This window comes from Rana temporaria, chromosome 4 (assembly GCF_905171775.1).
Source record: "Rana temporaria chromosome 4, aRanTem1.1, whole genome shotgun sequence".
NCBI classification, from domain to species: Eukaryota; Metazoa; Chordata; class Amphibia; order Anura; family Ranidae; genus Rana; species Rana temporaria.
The window spans coordinates 147,436,092-147,458,563 of record NC_053492.1 but is presented as its reverse complement, the minus strand read 5'-3'; the positions used below and the strand labels follow the sequence as shown (position 1 = coordinate 147,458,563).

General features: G+C 43.2%; 1 protein-coding gene across 5 annotated transcripts in view; it reads right to left on the bottom strand.

Moving 5' to 3' along the window:
• TSC22D2 (TSC22 domain family member 2) overlaps nt 1-20,182 on the bottom strand; it is a 59,891-nt gene extending 39,709 nt beyond the window's left edge. The window contains exons 1-2 of one of the 5 annotated variants that reach the window (XR_005748625.1): nt 18,169-20,182; nt 440-508 (exon numbers count right to left, since the gene is read on the bottom strand). Coding sequence is in view for 3 of the 5 variants with exons in the window: in XM_040349150.1 (XP_040205084.1) it covers nt 440-508; nt 18,169-19,757 (1,658 nt within the window). In the remaining 2 variants the exon portion in view is untranslated. The remainder of the gene's footprint in view (nt 1-439; nt 509-18,168) is intronic. The other 4 variants (XM_040349150.1, XR_005748626.1, XM_040349152.1 and 1 more) reach the window with 4 other exon arrangements.
• Between the last annotated feature and the right edge of the window lie 2,290 nt (nt 20,183-22,472).

Below are 22,472 nucleotides of genomic sequence, written 5' to 3'. Positions count from 1 at the left end.
TGAAAAATCTATTTTAAGCCACTGGCTTTGGGCATATACAAGAAGATTTACAGATAATGAGCCCAACTAAAAATGCGAAAATTCTTTTTTCGAAAGGGGGGACCAAAAAAAAAAAAAAAAATCCTTGGAATTATATTGAAAAATAAAAAAATGCCGATACATCTTAAAAGAAACACACCATAGGTGCACATATTTGGAAGACTAGAACTGGATCTGAGCATTGAAGGGAGCAAGAAAACCCTGAGGAATAAAAAATGGTTACTCAATTCCACATCCAAATTGACATCACAAGCTACCCACACACCCAAAATGAACACAGTGGCCTGCAAAAGCGGTTATCATTTAGAGAGCACCATTCCCAATTGGTTAATGCAAGAATCAAGCTCACTGCAAGCTGTCCATGCAAACATCTCTGCATGTGGTCATTTTTATGTCATACCTATTACCCAGTTTCTTTGAACCCTGGAACTTCACTTGAAACGCTTCATAGAAAGCTGAGGAAGGATTCCTGTGAGACCCAAGAACCAAATGAAAAACATTTTAAAACATTTATGTTGTATACAAATGTGGAGGTAAAATATAATAAAGCAAAACAGATATAGCCCTATAAAAAACAAAGGCAATGAGCAAATTATATTTTAAAACAAAACACCCACCAGCATTTTTAGTTTGCCTGTCAACAAATCACAGTACAGCAATCTTTTTCAAACCTGGAGGGAAAAAAATAAATAAACGCAGCAAGGAGATTTGGGGCTCATTTTTAAAGGACTGGAGCCGCGGTCAAGCAACCTATATTATCCTATATGAACCCTGGGGCAGTTTGGACATAAAATGTAAAGTAATCTGACATACATGCAGGTAGGTGAAAGTCTGATTTTCAATTCTTGAGAATGGCATAAATTGAATTCCATGCATTTTATGTGCATTTTTTTTGTATTTAACTGCAACTCAAAAAAGAAACTGTGACCTTATGTTGCAAAGCCCTATGTAGCAATTGGTCTGTTCTGAATGATTAAAGTAGTTGTAAAAAAGGTAAAAAGTAATTTTTTTTGCCTTAATGCATGCTCTTCCATTCCATTCCATTGCCCTTCCCTCTCGTAATAGTAAAACCCATCCCGACCGCCAAATACTCACCAAGCCAGATTTCCATCCAGCACTGTGAATGCCTATAGCAGATTTCTCCCCTATCACACAGGCTTGGCTGAGTGCAGCAGGAACCATTGGCTCCTGATGCTGTCGGTTAAAAAGCTCATCCCATATTTTCAGTTGATGTGTTCTGAATGGTTTAGATTTCAGTTGACTTTGTAAAATCCAAGTGTTGGGCAGCAAATTACCAGGAAACTGTCAACCAAACCAGAGGCTTCTCCACACTTTAAACACACGGCACTTTGTCAATCTACTCAATATTTCTCAGCCAAAAATGAGCATTTTGATGTCCATATGTGATAATGGTACAATTTATCAGCTTTAATTAACAGTGCACAAGCAGGTCTTTAAGCAAATGAAGTAACAGGCACCTAAACTTTAAGGGGCTTACAGTTAGGTCTTCAGCTGGTTAACTGCTGTAGCCGACAGTTCACAATCATATCCATTCATTAGTTACTGGAATGCAGCCTGCGCAGTTCATACTGGTCAGCTATCTATGGAAAATGAGCTGTTCTTATTCCAACACAGTCATATTCTACCTTGGTGCCAAAACGTAGAGGACTTTTCAAGGAATATTATCCCTTATGTGATACCACAAAGTTTAAATACACTTTTACAAAGATATTTATCTTTCTTCTGATCGCAAGCATTAGAATTTACACAATCTAAAGAATAAACCCTTGGGCCTTTATGTTACTCAGAAGGTAGAGCTATTCAGTTACCTAGATACATCTGTGCGAGGTCCGCAAAAGAAATGGCTACACTCCAGTCAATCCAAGTAAAAAGACTTACCTACGCAGCAAGCAGAGTATACACCACGCACCCTGCCTGGACTCCACCCTAAGACTAAGCCCATCATGGGCAAAAAGCATTAGAGATCATATCTATGATCAAGCCCATCAACGCTTTGGGGAATGTGAACGATTTGCATGCCTCTTTTTTTAAATAATTCATTTACATGGATTCCTTGGAGTATGGCCATTTCTTCTGTATATGAGGTCAGGAAAGGCCTTTTGTGGTTTAAAGCAGGGTTCGACGAAATCCGGGCAATTGCAGCTAGAATTAGCGACCTGGCGCCTGGGGAAGGAAGCATAGGCCTGGGCCTCAATTACTGGCCAGGGCGCACGGAGACACAGGATCCTCATCCTGTGCGCTCCCACCTCCACGCAATCGCGTCGAGCCGGATGGTAATTGAGGCCGCGGCTTTCTGCAGGTCTATGCTTCATTGTGTGATCTAGCGCCATCTTGTGGTGGCTGTTGGTATGACAAGACAACCAGCAATTTTATGGCAAACAGGAGGCTCATATTATGCTATAATCTTTCTTTACTGTCATCCAGCAGCAAGAGAGTTAATGAAAAGAAAAAACGTTACACAGATAGGTATGCAAATGAACATAGGTAGACTGTCCAATCAGGTAACAGGAGTATGTTATAAAGGTGAGGTACAGGTGATATTCTTCCTCTTTCTTGCTGCTCCAGCCAGATAAGTACATTGAAATTTTTTCCTCAGATGCTTCTACATATATTATATATATATATATTGTGACAAGGTCGCACGGAATAGCGGTAATGTAATGCAGCAAAGTCGCTGAACTTAAGCAATAAATATGGCTTTATTGCACTCAAAAGAAATAATACAAAAACAAAACGGCCTACTTCAGCTTAGGAAGCTAACAGTACAGTCCCTGACTACTGTGTACTGGAGGGGCTATTCCAGCCTCCAGTATAAAACAAATAATAGTCCAAATAAGTGTTTGTCTGACAACAAACCTTGTTTCTCCAAAGAAGACAGTATCCAACCTGTCCTGTTCAGCTCAGCATGCCTCAGGCTGAGCTCTCCCTCCTCTAGTCTCTATCAGGTGTTGTGTAATTAATAGGGAGAGAGAGGAGGTTTTCCTGTTGGCCAGGCTTAACCCTTTCTAAGACAGGGAAAGCTGATCTTTACAACCTCTCACTGACATACATGGAATCATGTACCCTGTCACAATATATAACTCATTGCAGAAAATGAATATAAATATATATATGTAGAGTTTTCCCTGCAACCCTGCGCTTGTCACAGTTTGCAGGGCCATACTTTTTATCCTTAATGGCAGTCCCAGCATTGCCCACCCCCCTTCTATTCATTAACTTCCCAGGTGGTCTCCTCACCATTCCAATACCCCCACTTACAGCACACTCACTTGTTCTCCGACGGCCCGCATCCCCTCACCGCGGCCGTTCGGCGGTATCCCGGCAGTCCGGGATATCGTTTCCTCACAGCTGGTGCTCAGCTGTGGCGCGGTCCCGCGCAGATTCGCGGCCCGACAGGCAGTGTGTCTCCTCACTGCGCTGCAGCGCTGCTATACCGCCGTTCCCTGACAGAAAGTCCGTTCTCCTGTGTGGGTGTGTGCCTGCCACATACCAACCCTGAACCCGGTTTAGGTTCAGGGGTGTATGTTTGGCACACACAAACAAATAGTAACACTCCCATTCTAAAAGAATGGTCCTGATGGAGAACCAGGGTGAATCTTCTAAGCCTCCTAGTAAAGGAAATGCTACTGTCAGTGACAAGAGGTCACACGTTATACCCTCTGCCCGGGAGGAGTTGATCTTACAACGGGTAAAAATGGCCTCAAAGAGGCAAAAACCAGACTCTTACCGTACCTCTTCCAGCAATTATTCTTCTGATAAGGAATCTTTATCAGAAGAAGGAAGAGACTCTGAATATGAGAATGTCTCTGATGCAGAAGAAGGAATACCCTTGAAAAGGAGGAATCCGAGGATGCTATTATAGACGGCTCTGGTGATCCGTATTTCGACCCAGGTCAAATTAAACATCCCCGTTCAGGGGAATGGGTTACCCATTCCCTAGTTACGAAATGTTTAAGCCTCTGGATCCAGAAACCATTAGATAAGAACGAGGCTAGTAAGTTAAGAGCAGAGTGCCAGAGACCGTCCCTCCCAAAGAAATTAGCCAATACACCCTAATTAGACCCCGCATTAGTTAAATTCCTTCTAAAATCAGGAAAACACCCAAAAAAGGGGGTGGACAGATAATATCGTTTCTGTCAAGATAAATTATTAGACATGTTAGGCCCCTTAGCTAAGATTCTAGATTTAATAGAAGAAGCAGTTTAATCTAACACCCCAATAGATTTAAATGTCCTGAAAGGTTGGGCTCAGCGAGCCATTGTACTATTTGGCAACGCCAATGCGGCCATCTCTAGCGAAAGAAGAAGATCGATTCTGACGAAGCTGGATCCACAGCTAATGCATCTCGCTTCATCTCAACCATCTTCCATCACCAAGGGTCTACTTTTTGGTGACTCTTTTATTAAAGAGATCAACAAATACGTAGCTCTCTTTACTTCTTTAGACAAGGCCCAATCATCACTCAAAAAGGTTTTCCAACCAAAGTTTTTCCCAAAGCTGGGAAACGCAAGGGCCGATTTCCCAACAGATCTTCTACCGAAGGTCATTTCCCCAGAGGCCCTCTGAACACCGTGTTAGGTTACCAGATAGATTTCACCTCTTTACCGACTCAAAGTCAGGATCCTATTCCAATAAGGTTCTCAGAAGAGGACAAAAAGCTCATCTCACTGGAGATAAAAGAGCTTTACTCCAAAGGGGCCATAGTTCAAGTTCCCTTGCAAACTCCAGGTTTTGTGAGCAACCTGTTCCTGGTCAAAAATAAGGATGGAGGTTTCAGACCAGTAATAAATCTGAAATATCTAAACAATTTCGTCCATTACCGCCATTTCAAAATGGAAGGTATTCACCTGTTAAAAGACCTTTTATTACAAGGAGACTGGTTGGCAAAAATAGATCTGAATGATGCCTATCTTTCAGTGCACATGCACGAGAATTCCCAACCATTTCTTCAATTCCTGTGGCAAAACAAGAAATGGCAATTCACCAGTCTACCATTCGGTCTGTCATCTGCCTCCTGGTGCTTTACGAAACGACTGAAACCAGTAGTAGCAGCTCTAAGGAGCAGGGGTGTTCGTCTAATAATATATTTAGACGACATTTTGATCATGGCACAATCACTTCAGACTATTCATTTACACATTCAATGGACGATATCCCTTCTGAACATGCTGGGATTCATAATCAATTACAAGAAATCCATCCTAACCCCTTCAAAGGAGGTAGAATTTATGGGTTTTCTTGTCAATACCCAACTATCCCTTCTGAGTCTTCCAAACAGGAAATTGAAGACGATCAGAAGAGAGATTCGCTCAGTCCTGAACAAAAGTCAAATATCTCTGCGGACAATTGCGAGGATTGTCGGTCTATTATCAGCTTCCATTCAAGCGATATTTCGGGCACCTCCACACTACAGAGCACTACAGAGACTAAAAGCCCAACATCTAAGAGACGGCTTGGCATATTCCGACGAGATAACACTAACTCCGGACACCAAAGAAGAATTACTTTGGTGGCTGACTCACATCCAGATGTGGAATGGGAAGACTTTTTTCCATCCACATCCGGATTTAATAATAGAATCAGACGCAAGCAACTCAGGTTGGGGTGCTCGCTGCGGCCCTCTTACAACAGGAGGGAAATGGTCTCCAGACGAAGCTCTGTTACATATAAATTGTCTCGAACTCTTAGCGGGATCATTTGCTCTCAAGAGTTTTGCGAGAGACAGATCCGATTGTTGTATTCTACTGCGCATGGACAACATATCCGCAGTACAATACATCAATCGCTTAGGAGGTACAAAATCCAAACCTTTGGCGAACATTGCAAAGGATTTTTGGCATTTTTGCCTGGACAAGAACATTATATTGAAGGCGGAATACATCCCAGGCCTATCCAATTCCATTGCAGACTGGAATTCCCTGTTATCTAACAGATTCCAGCGATTGGATGTTGAACCAGACAATTTTTCAACATCTAAAACTCCCTGTGGGGTCCTTTCCAGATAGATCTGTTTGCATCACGCCTGAACAGACAGATTCCAACATATTTCAATTGGCGTCCAGACCCAGAAGCATTGGGGACAGATGCCCTTCTACAAATTTGACCGAAAGGAACATCTTACGCTTTCCCCCCCTTTGCTCTAATATCAAGGGCTCTCCTTCTGACACGTTACCTAGAATCGAACATAGTTCTGATAACCCCTTACTGGCCATCCCAAACATGGTTCCCTCAGGCTCTGGAGATGAGCATAGACTACCCACGATTACTCCCAGTATTCCCTTCTATTCTACTAGACCTATTTCAGAATCCTCATCCTCTTAAATTTTCTTAACTCCTGGGGTGATAATGAGAATCTGTCTTTAAAACTTCTATCTTTCAAACTAACAGTACTACTTTGTCTCATCTCCCTTAAAAGAGTAGCGGATGTAAAAGCCCTAGATATATCCCGTAGACAATTCTCTCCCCAGGGTGTTCAATTTTCCATTTTCAGACGCACATAGACCAACTTACATTCGGTCTTCTATCCGGCCTTTCCCTTCAATCCAAACCTTTGTGTAGTCCAATGTCTAAAAACCTATGAAACCAAATCTCAACCTTTTAGAGACCCTGACTCATCTCAATTACTAATTTCCTACTGCAAACCCTTCCATCCAGTTTCCTCACCCACCTTGGCTAGATGGGTGAGACAAACCATGGATTTGGCAGGCATTGACATTTCCATATTTGGCGCCCACTCCACCAGAGGTGCAATGGCCACTAAGGTATTTCAATCAGGTGGTTCTCTATCAGATTTAATGCGAACCGAAAACTGGTCTTTAGAATCCACTTTTAAGAATTTCTACTTTAGACCTGAATCTCATGTGTCTATGAATGTATTATAACTATAGGTTGTACGTTTATTTAATGCTCTAGAGTATACAGCTTTGAACTAGCATAATATGAGCCTCCTGTTTGCCATAAAATTGGAGATTTTCCTACCCTCGGGGACGGAAAATATAGATTTTATTAAAAACAGGAGGCGAGTATTATCCCACCCTAATACCCTACCCTTCAAGATTTATTTTGCTCTTACATAATGCATTCTTTTTCAGCTTAATGCGCCTATTCTACTGTGGACTTCATGACATATTGAAGAATGAGTTCCAGCTCAAGTTGTTCCAATTAGTTTCCAGTTCAAGTTATTTCCAGTCTAGTTTTATCATCAAGAAAGAGGAAGAATATCACCTGTACCTCACCTTTATAACATACTCCTGTTACCTGATTGGACAGTCTACCTATGTTCATTTGCATACCTATCTGTGTAACGTTTTTTCTTTTCATTAACTCTCTTGCTGCTGGATGACAGTAAAGAAAGATTATAGCATAATACTCGCCTCCTGTTTTTAATAAAATCTATATTTTCCGTCCCCGAGGGTAGGAAAATCTCCAATTCTAATTGAGCTTCCCCTGTGTTTTCACTGCCATCTCCTTCCCTCAATTAGAAAAAAAAAAAGTTTATTAAAATGGCGGTCGTTGCAATACTTTGTCACACCGTATTTGCGCAGCGGTCTTACAAGCGCACTTTGAGAAAAAAAAAAAAAAAAAACACACAACAGTAAAGTTATCTTTCACAGTATAAAAAAAAATTGGGCTAACTTTACTGTTGTCTTATTTTTTTTTTAACCACTTAAGCCCCGGACCATTTTGCAGCTAAATGCCCAGGCCAGGTTTTGCGATTCGGCACTGCGTCGCTTTAACAGACAATTGCGCGGTCGTGCGACGTGGCTCCCAAACAAAATTGGCATCCTTTTTTCCCCACAAATAGAGCTTTCTTTTGGTGGTATTTGATCACCTCTGCGGTTTTTATTTTTTGCGTTATAAACAAAAATAGAGCGACAATTTTGAAAAAAAAAAATGCAATATTTTTTACTATAATAAATATCCCCCAAAAACATATATAAAAAAAAAAAATTCCTCAGTTTAGGCCGATACGTATTCTACCTATTTTTGGGGAAAAAAAAAAAAAAAAATCACAATAAGCGTTTATCGATTGGTTTGCGCAAAATTTATAGCGTTTACAAAATAGGGGATAGTTTTATTGCATTTTTATACAAAAAAATTCCCGATCGGACCCCCCACCCGCTAGAAGGCAGGGACGTATATATACACGCCCATCTGCCTGTCCGTGCCATTTTGCGGACGTATATAGTCGTGCGGCGGGCGTTAAAGTGTTTTTTTTTTTCTGAAAGTGCGCTTGTAAGACCGCTGCGCAAATACGGTGTGACAAAGTATTGCAACGACCGCCATTTTATTAAACTTTTTTTTTTTTTTTTTTAAGTTGCCTATGGAGATTTTAAAGGGAAGCACTGGCCAATACCCTTATTTAATACGCTCTTAAAAGCAAACCCATCTCTCCTCCATGTTCTTTGTTCCTAAGATTTTATCCCAATTAATATCTTCTAGCAAGGTTTGTAGTTTAGAGAAGTTGGCCCTTTTGAAATTCAGTGTCTTTGTATTGCCCTTATGTTTCCGTTTTGTGCGATTTATACTGAAGGTAGGCTGGTAGTGTTTGTGGATATCTAGAGCTGTGCACCGGAAAAAAAAAAAAAAAATCAAATCTAATCACTGACCTCTCATAGCTGCATGTACCGTTAAATAATTAATTCTTAATAAATCATAAAGAGACTCTAAAGTTGGGTTTCAGTCTGTTTCTGATGTCAAGATTGTGTTCTCCACATAACATAAAAGCGGAAACAAGTATAAATTTCATGTCTCCATTGGGGTTCTTTTACAAGGATACAGAGACCCATACAGCGTGCGAAGAGCCATTTGCTTATGCAGAAATGTGGAGCCCTGTGCAGGCAGCCCATGTATAGTCAATAGAGACGCAACAGGTGTACAGGCTTAACTGTAAACCCAAGTTTGAAAGTTGCGCAGGGATGATGCATGACCTGAACACACACACTGCCTGTGCTTACCTTTGTAAAGTTAACTTTCGGATTTTTGGTGGAAATAATTTGGTGAATCAACACAGACGTGAGGTGTACTACATCACTTCCAGGTTCAGAGTGGTTATACAAAAGGTTACTGTGGGCAGGAAAGAAGCTGATCACACTTGATCAGATTTGGTGTGGTCCATAGGTGACATTAGGGGTCTAATAGATCCCTGATGTCTCATTAAAAAAAAAGGGACCTTCGATTTATTTCTATGCCATCACGTTGGGAGTAAGTAGGAACTTTGATTTTTACTATTCCATCACATAGAGGGGGCATTAGCCCTCTATGTGATAGAAATAGAGGGGCCATTTGCCCTCTATGTGATAGAAATAAAGTTAAGACTGAGGGGGGGGGGGGGGGGGGGGGAAATAAAAAAGAAATGTATGCCATAAACAAGGTATCGCCATGAATATTGAAGCAAAAAAATTATAGGGCCATCTATCTAAATGGACATGCTGTGCATACTAGCTCATTATGCTTTTTTCTTGCAGGGTTTAAAAAAAAAATTGTGAGGGTTTACTTCCTCTTAAAAGACCTCTTGTGAGTCGGTTGGGAGTATTACTTTACAACAACTGAGTGACAAGGGGACAGCTGTGAACCGATTGTGTTTCCTGTAGGGAGGAGCCTCTCATCTCACATGTTCCCATCCTAGAAGGTTCGTAGAACACCATTACCCCCATGTCTAACTATCGTTTTTTTTCTGCCCCTAAATTTGGAGCTTAAACTATGACTTCAATCATCCTAATGTACATAGGCTAAAATTGAGATGCTTCTACAGGCAAAACTCCTGTAGTAGCAGCGATTTTTAAGTTCATTGTGCATGGAGCCTTTTGTTGCATTTTACGGAACAGCCCCCATTCTCCTCATTCATTTTTACTGAGTCAGAAAGGTAAACCAATGCACAAGAACACATTCTCAGCATGTACTCCACCTGTGAAGTTAAGAGGTGCTCAAAGTCAGGATGCTAAATTACACAGCATACCATTACTCTGCTGGGTCAAGGCAATGGTTATTTTCCCATCCACTCAATGACAGCATTGTCTCCAAAAAAAAAAAAAAAAACAACCAATAGAGATGAATTCAGCATCAGCGAGGATGTTCAACTTGCAGAAGAAATAAAATGACAGCATAGAAGTTAAAAATCACAAAGGATCTCTCATGTATCACGGATAATCCTTTGTGCTTTACTGTGTAAGCAAACTTTTTGCTCTGTTAATCTTTTTCTATGGATTCCATCTCATCGTTCACAATGTAATGTTTACCATTGCTGCATATTTTTCATAATCAGCAACAGGAAAAAGGGACATTATGTTTAGAAATTTACATGTTGGAACAAAAATACTGATAACCAGTGTTAATGTTCGGAAACTGATAAAAAAAACACCTTGCGTATCTAAAATAAGCAAACTTTACAATACCAAAAGATACAACTATGGACAAAGTATTATAGTTTGTATAGAAACAAAGAAAACAAAACTGTGATCAGTTATGACACCAGCCATTTGATGGTTTGACAGTTGAAAGCGCAAGCAAATGTGACAGTTAACATTCACAACTGATGGGAATATAACTTTCTTGCAATTGTTAAATCAGTGGGCTCACTGAGGCAACAATTTCTTTTTAAAAAGTGTTACTAAACACAGACCCTGCAGTCACTATATCTGGACTCCCACAGTACACAGAAATGCAATTATTTTTGTAAATATAAACTGCTGACTACTTTTTATCAGCAGTATATAGTAGTCTTGTGACTTGGAACACTACCTACTTAAGCTTGTAGGAAGAGTTTTCATTCTCCTCTGATTGGACAGTGCCGATCACATGCACTCACAAGAAAAATAAAATATTACACATGTGCAGCCTGACTCCTACTGCTCTGTTTTAGCAAGAGATGGGTTGAGTCAAAGGAGGAGGATCAGAAGAAGACAGGATCAAGCAGCCTTTATACACAATGCAGAGGATTAACCCCTTAGCTTCCAGAGTGAGTATACCAAGCATGCTTTACTGCATACACAGACCGATTTTTACCATTATGGGTTTAGTAACACTTTAAAGCTAAACTTCAGTCATAAAAATAAAAACATTTCTAAGTAGCCACAAAGGGAATAAAATGTACTTTGTGAGCACCGACATCACTGCGCATAGCCTGTGAGCACAGCTGTAGGAGGGGCTTGGCAGATAGATCCACCCACTACAAGAGGAGGCGAATACAAGACCAACAGTGATTGGTCTTCAATACAGGAAGCTCCTGCATAGAGGCAGTTTTTACATTGGATTACTTAACAGATCTGAAACAAAAGTATCAAAAAAAAAAAAAAAAAAAAAAAAAAAAAAAAACCCACACAACCCTATGCCTCTTGTATTTTTTTTTACACACCACATTCGCACATCTGAGACCCCGTTCGCACTTAAAGTGGAGTTTCCATCCCCAAAAACCCCCCCCCCCCCCCATTGTGCTCATTAGACCTAAAAAAAAATTAAAAAAAAAAAAAGTTTTACTCATCTGGAAATGCCTGTTACGATGCGGTCCCACAAAATCTGCCTGTGGAATCACCTAGGATTCTGACATCTCCCTCTAATGCTCCTGGGAAATGCGTGTCATTTCCCAGGATGCAGTGCGCTACCCAATTATCACTCCCCATCCAAGACTTCCAGGAAGTGCTTGTGGGCTTCACAATGCCCACAAGCAAAATGACAACTGTGTGGACATAGTTTATAAAACTATCTTTTGAATAACTATGCGGAGCGGCGGCGGATTGTATAGTAATAGTAAGTGACCGGATTTATATTATAAAAACGCATGATGAAAGGACATACATTTAAAAAAATGCCAATTGTGGTTGGAACCCCGCTTTAAGTGTTTTTCAGCTCGAAGCTCAGAAATGCTCAATAAAAGCAAAATATCAATTTCAATGGTCCCTGTTCATATTTCAGCGATTTGTCGCCTGTAGCAAAACGCCTGTCACTCCAAAAAGAGTACATGAGCTTCTTTTCAAGCCGATTTTTCTCCTTCAATGGAAAATGGATGAACAGCAAGAAATTTGAATTTTTAAAGGCATTTTTGGCTCAAACAGTAACTGCCCTTTTCTAGCATCGCTCCACACCATACACAGGTTTCTTTTGGCCACTGAAAAAAACTAAAACGACAAAACGCCTGAAATATTTGCAAATCTGCTAAAATAAAGATGCCTGAAAACACTCAGCTCAAATGTGACTGTAGCCTCAGCTTAAAGTTTTGGATAGAGCAGGGAATTACGGTAAGTCCTCTGCTGAGCTTTTAATGCTTCCCCGGGAGATTCACCTCTCCAGATTGTCCTGCTAACCACTGCCACTGAGACAAAGTGGGAGAACAATCCTAAATTGTAGTGTCATGAGAAAGGAATTCAGAAATATTCTGCTAGGGTTTCAAACATTCCCTACTCTATGCAAAATGGTTTAGGCCATCTTTAAGTATAAAAAATAAAAAAAATTAAATGACAAAAAAGGCAGGCTAATTGTAGCACATTTCACATGCAAAGTTTTAACAGATATATGAAGTGGTTCTAAAGGCTTAAGGCAGTATTCAACACAAAACCAAAAATGTAATATATTGCAGCTGACCAATCCTTAGGATGTGGTGGGTACATTCGTTTTCTTTTGATTCTTTTTTCTCTTTGTAGACAGCGGCATTGTCAGTCTGGGGGGGCGTGTTGGATCAGGGTTCGACAAAACCCGGGCGCTAGGTCGCAATTGCAAATAGAATTAGCGACCAGGCACCTGGGGTATCCTGCATCTCCGTGCACCCCCACCTCGCGGTCGCATCGAGCCACGCCGGCCGGGAATTGAGGCCGCGGCTTTGCAGCCTTCTGCAGGCCTAGGATTCCTTCTGTGATCTGGCGCCATCTTGTGGTGGCCGTTGGTATGACAAGACAACCAGCAATGCTAATACAGCTTCCGTTGCAATACTTTGTCACACCGTATTTGGGCAGTGGTCTTACGAGCGCACTTTTTTGAATATATATATATATATATATATATATATATATATATATATATATATATATATATATATATATATATATATATATATATATATATATATATATATAAAAAAAATTTATCAGGGTTGTCCCGATACCAGTATCGATACAGAGTATTTGCGGGAGTACTTGTACTCCTGCAAATGCCCCCGATGCCTCATCCGATACTCGCCCCCCCCGCAACGAATGCCGTGGCATACCGCAACAACGCCGCCGCCACATGGTTAAACAGCGTGCGGGGAATATCACAGCTTTCATTTGAATAGCTGTAGTGTTTCCCGCCGCGTATAGACACTCCCCCTTGCTTGGGATTGGACGGATCTGTCCAATCCCCAGGAAGGGGGAGTGTCTATACGTGGCACAGCGGGGAACACTACTGCTATTCAAATGAAAGCTGTGATGTTCCCCGCACGCTGTTTAACCATGCGGCGGCATCTAGGTATGGGGGGGGGACATTTAAAAAAAAGTATCGGTATTCGGTATTATTTATATTGTGAAAGATAATGTTACGCCAAGTAAATTGATACCCAACATGTCATGCTTCAAAGTTGCGTCCGCTCGTGGAATGGCGACAAACTTTACCCTTTAAAATCTCCATAGGCAACATTTATATATATTAAAAAAAAAAAAAAAAAAATCTACAGGTTGCATGATTTGAGTTACAGAGGAGGTCTAGGGCTAGAATTATTTCTCTCGCTCTACCAATCGTGGCGATACCTCGCGAACACCGCTTTCATATGCGGGCGCTACTCACGTATGCGTTCACTTCTGCGCGCAAGCTTGGCAGGACGGGGCGCGTTCCTAACTTTTTTTAGCTGGCTCCTAGATTCCAAGCAAATTTGTCAAGCCCTGTGTTAGATCTACTAACAGATTTAGGGATACCAACACCCTGAGGCCAACCTCCAACTGCAGTTAATTGTTTTTTCTTTTCAGTTAAAGCTTTTATATGAACAGCTGATCATTGCAAGCACCCCAGTCAGTTCTAAATGGTTTATCCCAACACTCACTAACCAAGGGAAGTCTGAAAAGCTCACAGGCTGACATGGAAGGAGTGACCACACAGACCGAAAAACTATCACTGCACCAAGCCAGCCTTCCAGATGTGCAGCGCTGAAAATGGCGCATGTGCGCTATACAGATTCCCTGCACACTTTGCAAACTTTTGCCCCCCTCTATAGTCAAGTTGAAATGGAGAAAGTAGAAGAATGTGACTCAAGGTGCTCCATCAGCAGGCAAAGTGATAGCAATAGTCTTCTGCACACCCTCAGAAGACTGTTGCCCTCACTTTGCCTGCTGATGGAACAAACCCGACTACTGGGGGTGCCAACTTTTGCAAAGTGCGCATGAATAACATAGCTGGAACGCGCCATTTTCAGAGCTGAACATCTGGAAGAGTGGCTTGGTGCAGTAATAAAGTTAATCTGTATAGTCACTCCTTCCCTGTCGGGCCATGAACATTTCAGACTACCCTTGTAATTGATACATTTGGAGGACAACTTGTTCTGTTGAAAAACAGTCTTGCTGGTTAATCAGATGAAAATAAAGCCATAATGCAATGTGCTTTAATACATGGAGAGGCAACTACTGTTACATTTATATGTATGGGTCCAAGTTAAATCGTTCAGGAGCAGTTGCAAAAACGTCCCGTGTACATGGAGCCTTATACTGGGTAGTGAAATATGTATAAAACAAGCAAGATGAGACCTGTGTCAGTCAAAGGCACTGGAAGAGTCAAGCATGTCCATGCATTCTTGTGTCACATCATAAGCTTGAAGTATTTAAAGAGATACAGTTGTCAGACCATTCCCTTCAATAGAAATATTCCAAAAAGGTTGCGTGTGTGCATTTAATAGTTTTGTATGTCATTTGTCCCTACAATCCATACTTTTTAAGCAGACATCCAAAAAGTCCTGGGACTGCTGCAGGGCACCATGTTGGATGTGATATTAGACTCAGCCGTCACTCAAGAGACACAACATTTAAAAATAATGGCAAGGAAAAGCACTGCAAGTAAGCATTTCAAATACTTGCCTTTTTTCTCTATTTTACCTGCAATTTTAAATAAGTTGGTGACAGGGTCCCTTCAACCACAAAGTTCAGCTTGGCAACCTGGTAACTGCCATTTTCAAAAAGGAAAAGGTCAGATATGGCTACTTCACACTTCTACAAGAGATTTCCTTTCAAGACAGCAAAAAGGACCATTGCTTACCCCTCTAGCATTTAACAGGCATCCATTTGTCATTCAAGAAAACGATAAGTACAAACTATGGTGCCAAAAATCTATTTGTGTAGATTGTCAGAAGCGTTTAGTGACAAGAAAAAGAACACACACACACCAGACCGTGCTTCCAGGAGCAGTTAAAACGAGCTGTAAAGACTGAAAATGCATCAAGACGCTTTTTACATTAGAGAGTTTCCAATTATTTATTTTTTTATAAATGGGCCAAAAAAAAAAAAAAAAAAACAACGCTAAATGCGCAAAAACTGGCATTTTTAGAACACCCCGCGCATGAGCCCCAAGTATGGACAGATCATCTGTCAATTCCTGGGAATGTAGCTGTAAAGCAGCACTCTTTAATATATGTCCTAGACATGCAAAGATGGGCTATTAAAGTGACACTTGTAATTATATACAGCAATTAAAGTTCAACCTGTTTATATCCAATTATAAGCCAGGATATTTGACATGCTTTGTTTCATTCTTTTACTGAGGAATGAATACTGCCTACAAGTGTACGAATACAAGTCGGATATCAGACCTCAGATTGTGGTCCAACCAGTTCCATATACAGGGTACTAGCGAAAACTACAAAAGAACTGAAAATATAATTACAGTACTCATTCACTCACAGAATAGAAGTTCTGATAAGGCATACATTAGTTAGTGCCAAGTATTCAACTTATAGCAGACAACCAGGTAAAAAGATAAAACCTTTAAATCACAATACAAGTAAAAAAAAAAAAAAAAAAAAAAAAAGCTTTACCTTCCAGAACCAATCAGCTCTTAGTATATATATTTTTTAGATTACAATCATGTACCTCATTGGGTACATTTCCTTCTGAGACCTCTAAATGAAAATTTACTTTGCAACGATTAGCCAACCAACACATTTGTGCTGCTAATAAAGAACATTTTAAATACGGTAGGTGTTTCCATGGAACCTTCTAGGAGTTCAGAAAAGCCTTAACGTCAAAGGAAAAGACTAACCAATAAACTTACTTTAAAATGTTGCCTCCTCATTGCCCCACAGCCCAATGGCTCTTTCATATAGTAACAGAGCTCCATACACTGACAGAATTGAATGCATTTCTGCACCCAGGAGTCTGCATACCACCTCGGGGATTGATGCCGCAGCCGTACATACAGGGGGGGGGGGGGGGGGGGGGTGATGAGCGGCCTTGGACACAGAAGTAGATTAGAGCCCCATACACACTATTCGATTTTTTTCAGATTTTTGTCTTCAGATTTACCAAAACCATGTAGTGCAAGGGCCTGTCTGACTGCATACAAATTGAAACTCTGAAGGTTTGACCTCATATTATATGGTTTTGGTAAATCTGAAGACAAAAATCTGCAGAAAATGTAATAGTGTGTATGGGGCCTTACTAAAAGCGGTGCACACAAAATCTGGTACAGCTGTGCAAAGTAACCAATCAGATTTTAAGTTTGATTATCAAAGCAAGTTAGAAGCTGATTGGCTACTAAGCACAGCTACACCAGATTCTGTGTGCACCACTTTATAGTATGATCTCCTCCACACTGTCCAGAGTCTAGGACTGCTCATCACCTAGTATGTGTGTAACTTCTCAGATGTGCGTAGAGCCGTGGCATCCAATAGCCTGTCATTGATTTGTGCAGGCTGCCGGCCATGGCTGCACGTAAACGCCTGCGACTCCCAGGTGCACAAATGCACTGAATTCTGCCAATGTATGACCCTCTTGTGGCTGTGTAAATGAGCCACAGCTTTGAGGTCAAGTGATTGCATAGGAGTTGTATATACATCATGATGTATGCATGGCACTGGGAAGGAAAGATTTCAAAAGTAAAATGAAATGTGCTACATACAGTATAGTATGTATGTAACTAGAGAAACATGACCTTTACATTACATGTCCAGAGTCCACTGCAAACAGCAGAGAAAAGCAGACTCTGTACAAGTAATAGCAACCCTCACAAGGGAAGCCATTTAGCATCAATTACAGTAATGCAGAATATAACCATTCAAGTTACAAAAGCTGAAACTTTTTTTTTTTATTTATCTTGTCTTTGTGAAAGTCTTCCTGTGCAATATATAGTGCACATGTATAACACACTGCTCAGTGGCATTACTGGAAATTAGGTTTGCACTTTTTTTTTGTGAACATCCTGCCAGCTAGCATCTGTTAGAAGTTTAGTCACTAAGTTTTTATGTCTTTCGTACACCTCCTTTATTAATGAGCACAACTGTCATGCGAGACCAGCTGCTCTGCTACAGTCTTACAGATAAACAGTATGACAATACCAGACACAAAAATGGCATGTGCCATTCTCTCCCAACTAGTACACAAAATAAACAGCAGCATTGTTACTGTAGATAAATGCTGCTTGATCACTGCCACCAGTAATAGCTGGGCAGTGCATGGCAAGGCCTCTTGGAAGTTCAGCCCCCTTCCATCGAACTTGACACAGTAGGGAACCAGCCGCAAGACTTCACTGGCGGTTTCCCTTACACCAAATGGCAGTGGCAGTCCCCGAGACCTGGGGTGCCGATATCGCAGGTATACCTGGACAGGTAAGTGTCCTAATATTAGGTTAGCGGCTACACTATTTGTAGCTGCTTACTTATTTTTTGGTGGGAGAGCTGGAGCTCCTCTTTAAAGGAACCTCTGGAAAAACCTTGCTCGAGAATGGCTGCACTATGCTACACCAATGTCTCGTCTTCAATATTATATTCTACAAGGACCTGGATAAGGTGAAGTTTCTCTACTTCCGTTTGAATTGCAGAAATTCAGATTTCAACACTTTACAAACCTGTCATTCAAGTGCGACATTCCCTGGTATATAAACAAACTTGCCAAGTTCCTGGAAACAAATGCATTTACAGCGTTAAGACAAATATGATACACTTCATACCTGTCATCCTCACCATCAACAGGAATAGGTAAACCAAAAACGGGTAAATGAAGAGGGTTTGTTAGAGTGTCCATGATAGGAACCTTCACAAAAGACTTCTCAGAAATCAGGGACATTGATGGCTGAGGTAGAGGTTCCGATTTTCTTCGGTCATCAATCTGACCGGCCAACGGCTGAGTCTGAAACTGACTAATGTTTGACTGTGGCAGACTTGTATTTACATTTGCTGTACCTTGCACTGGTGGAAGCCCAACTGTTGGTATTAGGCTGTTACTCCTACTGACAGACGCATGGCTACTCAAGGAGGACTGTACAAAAGTAGCAGGAGCTATTGGCATAGTAACAGGAATAGTAGACACACTACTTGATGGTCCAGAAACCCCTGTACTAGGCACAGCCACAGGGACGTTCTGCACTCCAGGGGGCATGGCATGGTGGCTGCCTAAAATGCTACTCCCACCCGCTTGTTGCTGACATATAGATTGCTGTGGCACCGCACCGATGGAGGACAAGGTTGTCTGCTCCACGCCTCCTCCTGCTTGTTGCATATGAACCGGATGGGTCCCAAGCCCTGATCCTTGACCGGCCGAGTCATTGGGTTTCGAATGAAGGCCCAGAAGCGGCGCTGGCAAGTGCTGTCCCGGAAGACTGGATGGAGCCCCAGTACCTGCAATCAGGGAGCTTGCAGCGTTTTGGGTTGTTCCTTGCGACTGTATTACTGTTCGATGTTGGCCATACTCGGCCTGGCCGGAGGCCTGAGGGGTCATCACGAGCCCCGGTTGGGAGTAAGGGAACTGCTGGGCCTGGCTGACGGACGTGTTGGTCTGCTGAGTGCCAGGCTGAGCTAGGGAGACATTCTGGGGGGCGCCCAGGTTTGGTAGGTAAGTCTGTCCTGGTGGTGGCACCATCATAGGTTGGGAGCTGACTGGAGCAGGGTGCATGGGCTGTGCAGTTCCCTGTATGGGTTGCTGCCAGGGTTGGTTGATCTTATCCAGCTGTAGTATCTGTGACACAGCATTGAGCGTGGTGTCCACTCCAGAGTCATGGTGTATAGAGGACACCACCGCCACCGATCCCCCCAGGCCGCTGTCCCTGTCCGGAGCCGAGTGCTCGTAGGTGCTGCCCCCCGTGTGCCGGGAGATTAAAGTGCTGCCATCCGAGTCCTTGTCGTAGTACTCCGTGCAGGTCCAGCGCCCCCTCCGGTACGGCTCCCCGGAGCTGTGGTCAAGTTTGATGACCCGGAAGCGGGAGCTGCAAGCCTGAGGCGCCGGAGAGGCCTGGCTAGGAGGAGGGCCGCTCCGGATAAGAGGCGCCTCATGCGGCATGTTGGGGGACATAGTCCCGGGGGTATCGGCCTCTCCCCCCACGTTGTTCAGGGTCTCCTCAGACGAGCTTCTCTCCACCACCTCCTCAGGCCCGTAGTCGGTGGCCCGGGACACATCGAAGATCTCAGAGGAGACGTCCTCGGTATGGGACTCGTCAGGGTCGTCCAGGCTCTCGGTGTCCTCGGTGATGCTGCTGGCGGCCTGGGCCGTGGTGACGCTGGTGATCTGGAAGCAGCTCTTCTTCTTAGCCGGCATCTTGGACATGGTGAGGAGAAGAGGGGGGCCGGGCCCACACACGTTCCCCCTCCCGGGGGAGGACACACGGACCACCGCCGCCGCTTCTTCTTCCGATACTCCGGCTCTAGCGCAGGCCTGACATCCCGGCTCTGTGTGGGGACTGGCGCTCCGCTTCAGGCCTCCTCCTGTCACCACAGTCCGGGGATACTGAGCACAACAGGCCAGCCTCAGTAGAGGGGAAGGGGGGGGGACAGGCCGCAGCTCCCCCGGCTCTCCCCTACCTGGACTCTACAACGACTGACATGTCAGGAGTAGGATGTGGCCGGGCACTCTGCTCTCAGAGGAAGTGAGAGACGCTGAGCAGGCTGGAAACTACAAGGAGGAGAACGTCTGTTACTGACGACCGGCTCCTCCCACCCCCTCCTCCGTCACTCAAATTCAAAACCTCCCCTCTTCAAAATGGCCGCCAGGGGCACTGTGAGGAAAGACTAGGGGCGGGGGTCGCCTGGATGGACGGGCCGCCTTCTGTTGGAAGACGTCAAGCAGAGGGGCGTGTTCTGCAATGGTGTGAAGGAGCCAATCCCCCTGGGACGTTGAGGAGAGGGGCGTGGTGCTTCATCACGGGGCGCCGGTGTTCCGGGTGGCCGCGGTCATGGTGGGGGGTTAACCGCGTCGTCAGTGATAGTACAAAGGAGCGCGGGACACGGAGCGTCACGTTTCCTGACCAGTGTGAATCACGTACAGCTCCTCTGAGCGCTCATTGGTCAGCTCTCCGGAAGAGAACTCGTTGTCTGCCTGTAGTACTTTGTGTCACCAGAGCACATCAGGAGTTCTTCCCACTGAGCGGCACCAATGTCATCCCTATACAGATCCTTGTAATGGAAGTCTGTAATCTCCTAATCTTCACACTTTGCTGCCCTATAGTATACGTTAACCACTTCAGCTCCAGAAGTTTTACGCCCTGCCTGACCAGGCCATTTTTGCAATATGACACTGCGTTAATTTAGCTGACAATTGCGCAGATGTGCGACACTTTACCCAAATAAAACATTTGTCCTTTGTTCCCCACAAATAGCGCTTTCTTTTGGTGGTATTTGATCACCTCTGCGGTTTTTATTTTTTGCGCTATAAACAAAAAAAAGAGCGACAGTTTTGAACAAAAAAAAACACAATTTTCTACTTTCTGCTATAAAACATAAAAGAAATGTCCTCATCAATTTAGGCCAATATGTATTCTGCTACATATTTTTGGTTAAAACAATTCCTAATAAGCGTATATTGATTGGTTTGTGCAAAAGTTATTGTGTCTACAAACTATGGCCCGCATGGGTGCTCAACCTGTGGCTCTCCAGCTGTTGCAGAACTTCAAGTCCCATCATGCCTCTGCCTTTGGGAGTCATGCTTGTAACAGTCAGTAGCTTGCAATGCCTCATGGGAATTGTAGTTCTGAAACAGCTGGAGAGCCACAGGTTGAGCACCCATGTATGGGATAGATTTATGGACTTTTTATATTTTTTACTCACCGGTGGGCAGTCTGGAAACAGTTAAAGCAGAACCCTGGGAAAACTGTTTTTTGTCCCATGCAGTGGGGCTGTGGCTGCACTCCATGATAAAAACAACTGGTATACCGGGCACTTTCACCCCCTTCCTGCCAGGCCAATTTTCAGCCTTAGCGCTGTTACATTTTGATTGACAATTTCACGGTCATGCAACAGACTGCACTTCTAAGCTTCACTGGAGTGACCGCACTGATGGGCACTGATAAGCTGCACTGGTGAGACCGCACTGATAAGCTGCACTGGTGTGACCGAACTGATATGCCGCGTACACGCGCTCAGAATTTTCGACAACAAATGTTCGATGGGAGCTTGTTGTCGGAAATTCCGACCGTGTGTAGGCTCCACCAGACATTTTGCTGTCGGAATTTCCGACAACAAAAATTTGAGAGCTTGTTCTCAAATTTTCCGACAACAAAATCCGTTCTCATAAATTCCGATCGTGTGTAGACAATTCCGACGCACAAAATTCCACGCATGCTCTGAATCGAGTACGAGACGGAAGCGCTCGGTCTGGTAAAACTAGCATTTGTAATGGAGATAGCACATTCATCACGCTGTAAAGGACTGAAAAGCGCAAATCGTCTTTCTCACCAAACGTCTACTAACACGACTGGTATTGAACTTCCCTTTAATAGTTCCGTCATACGTGTTGTACGTGACCGCGTTCTTGGCGATCGGAATTTCCAACAACATTTGTGCGACTGTGTGTATGCAAGACAAGTTTGAGCCAACATCCATCAGAAAAAAATCCACGGTTTTGTTGTCCGATCGTCTGTATGCGGCAATAGGCGCAAATAAGCTGCACAGATGGGCACTTGTGTAACCGCACTGATAGAAACAGATAAGCCGCACTGGTGTGACCGCACTGATGGGCACTGATAAGGTGCACTGGTGTGACCACACTGATGGGCACTGATAACCTGCACTGGTGAGACTGCATTTATAAGCTGCACTGGTGTAACCGCACTGATAAGCTGCACTGGTGAGACCGCACTAATAAGCTTCATTGGTGGGCACTGGTGTGACCGCACTGATGGGCACTGATAAGCCGCACTGATGGGCACTGATAAGCTGCACAGATGAGACCGCACTAATGGGCATAGATGAGACCGCACTAATGGGTACTGATCAGGCCCGGACTGGCCATAGGGCATACCAGGCATTTGCTCGGTGGGCCGCTGGG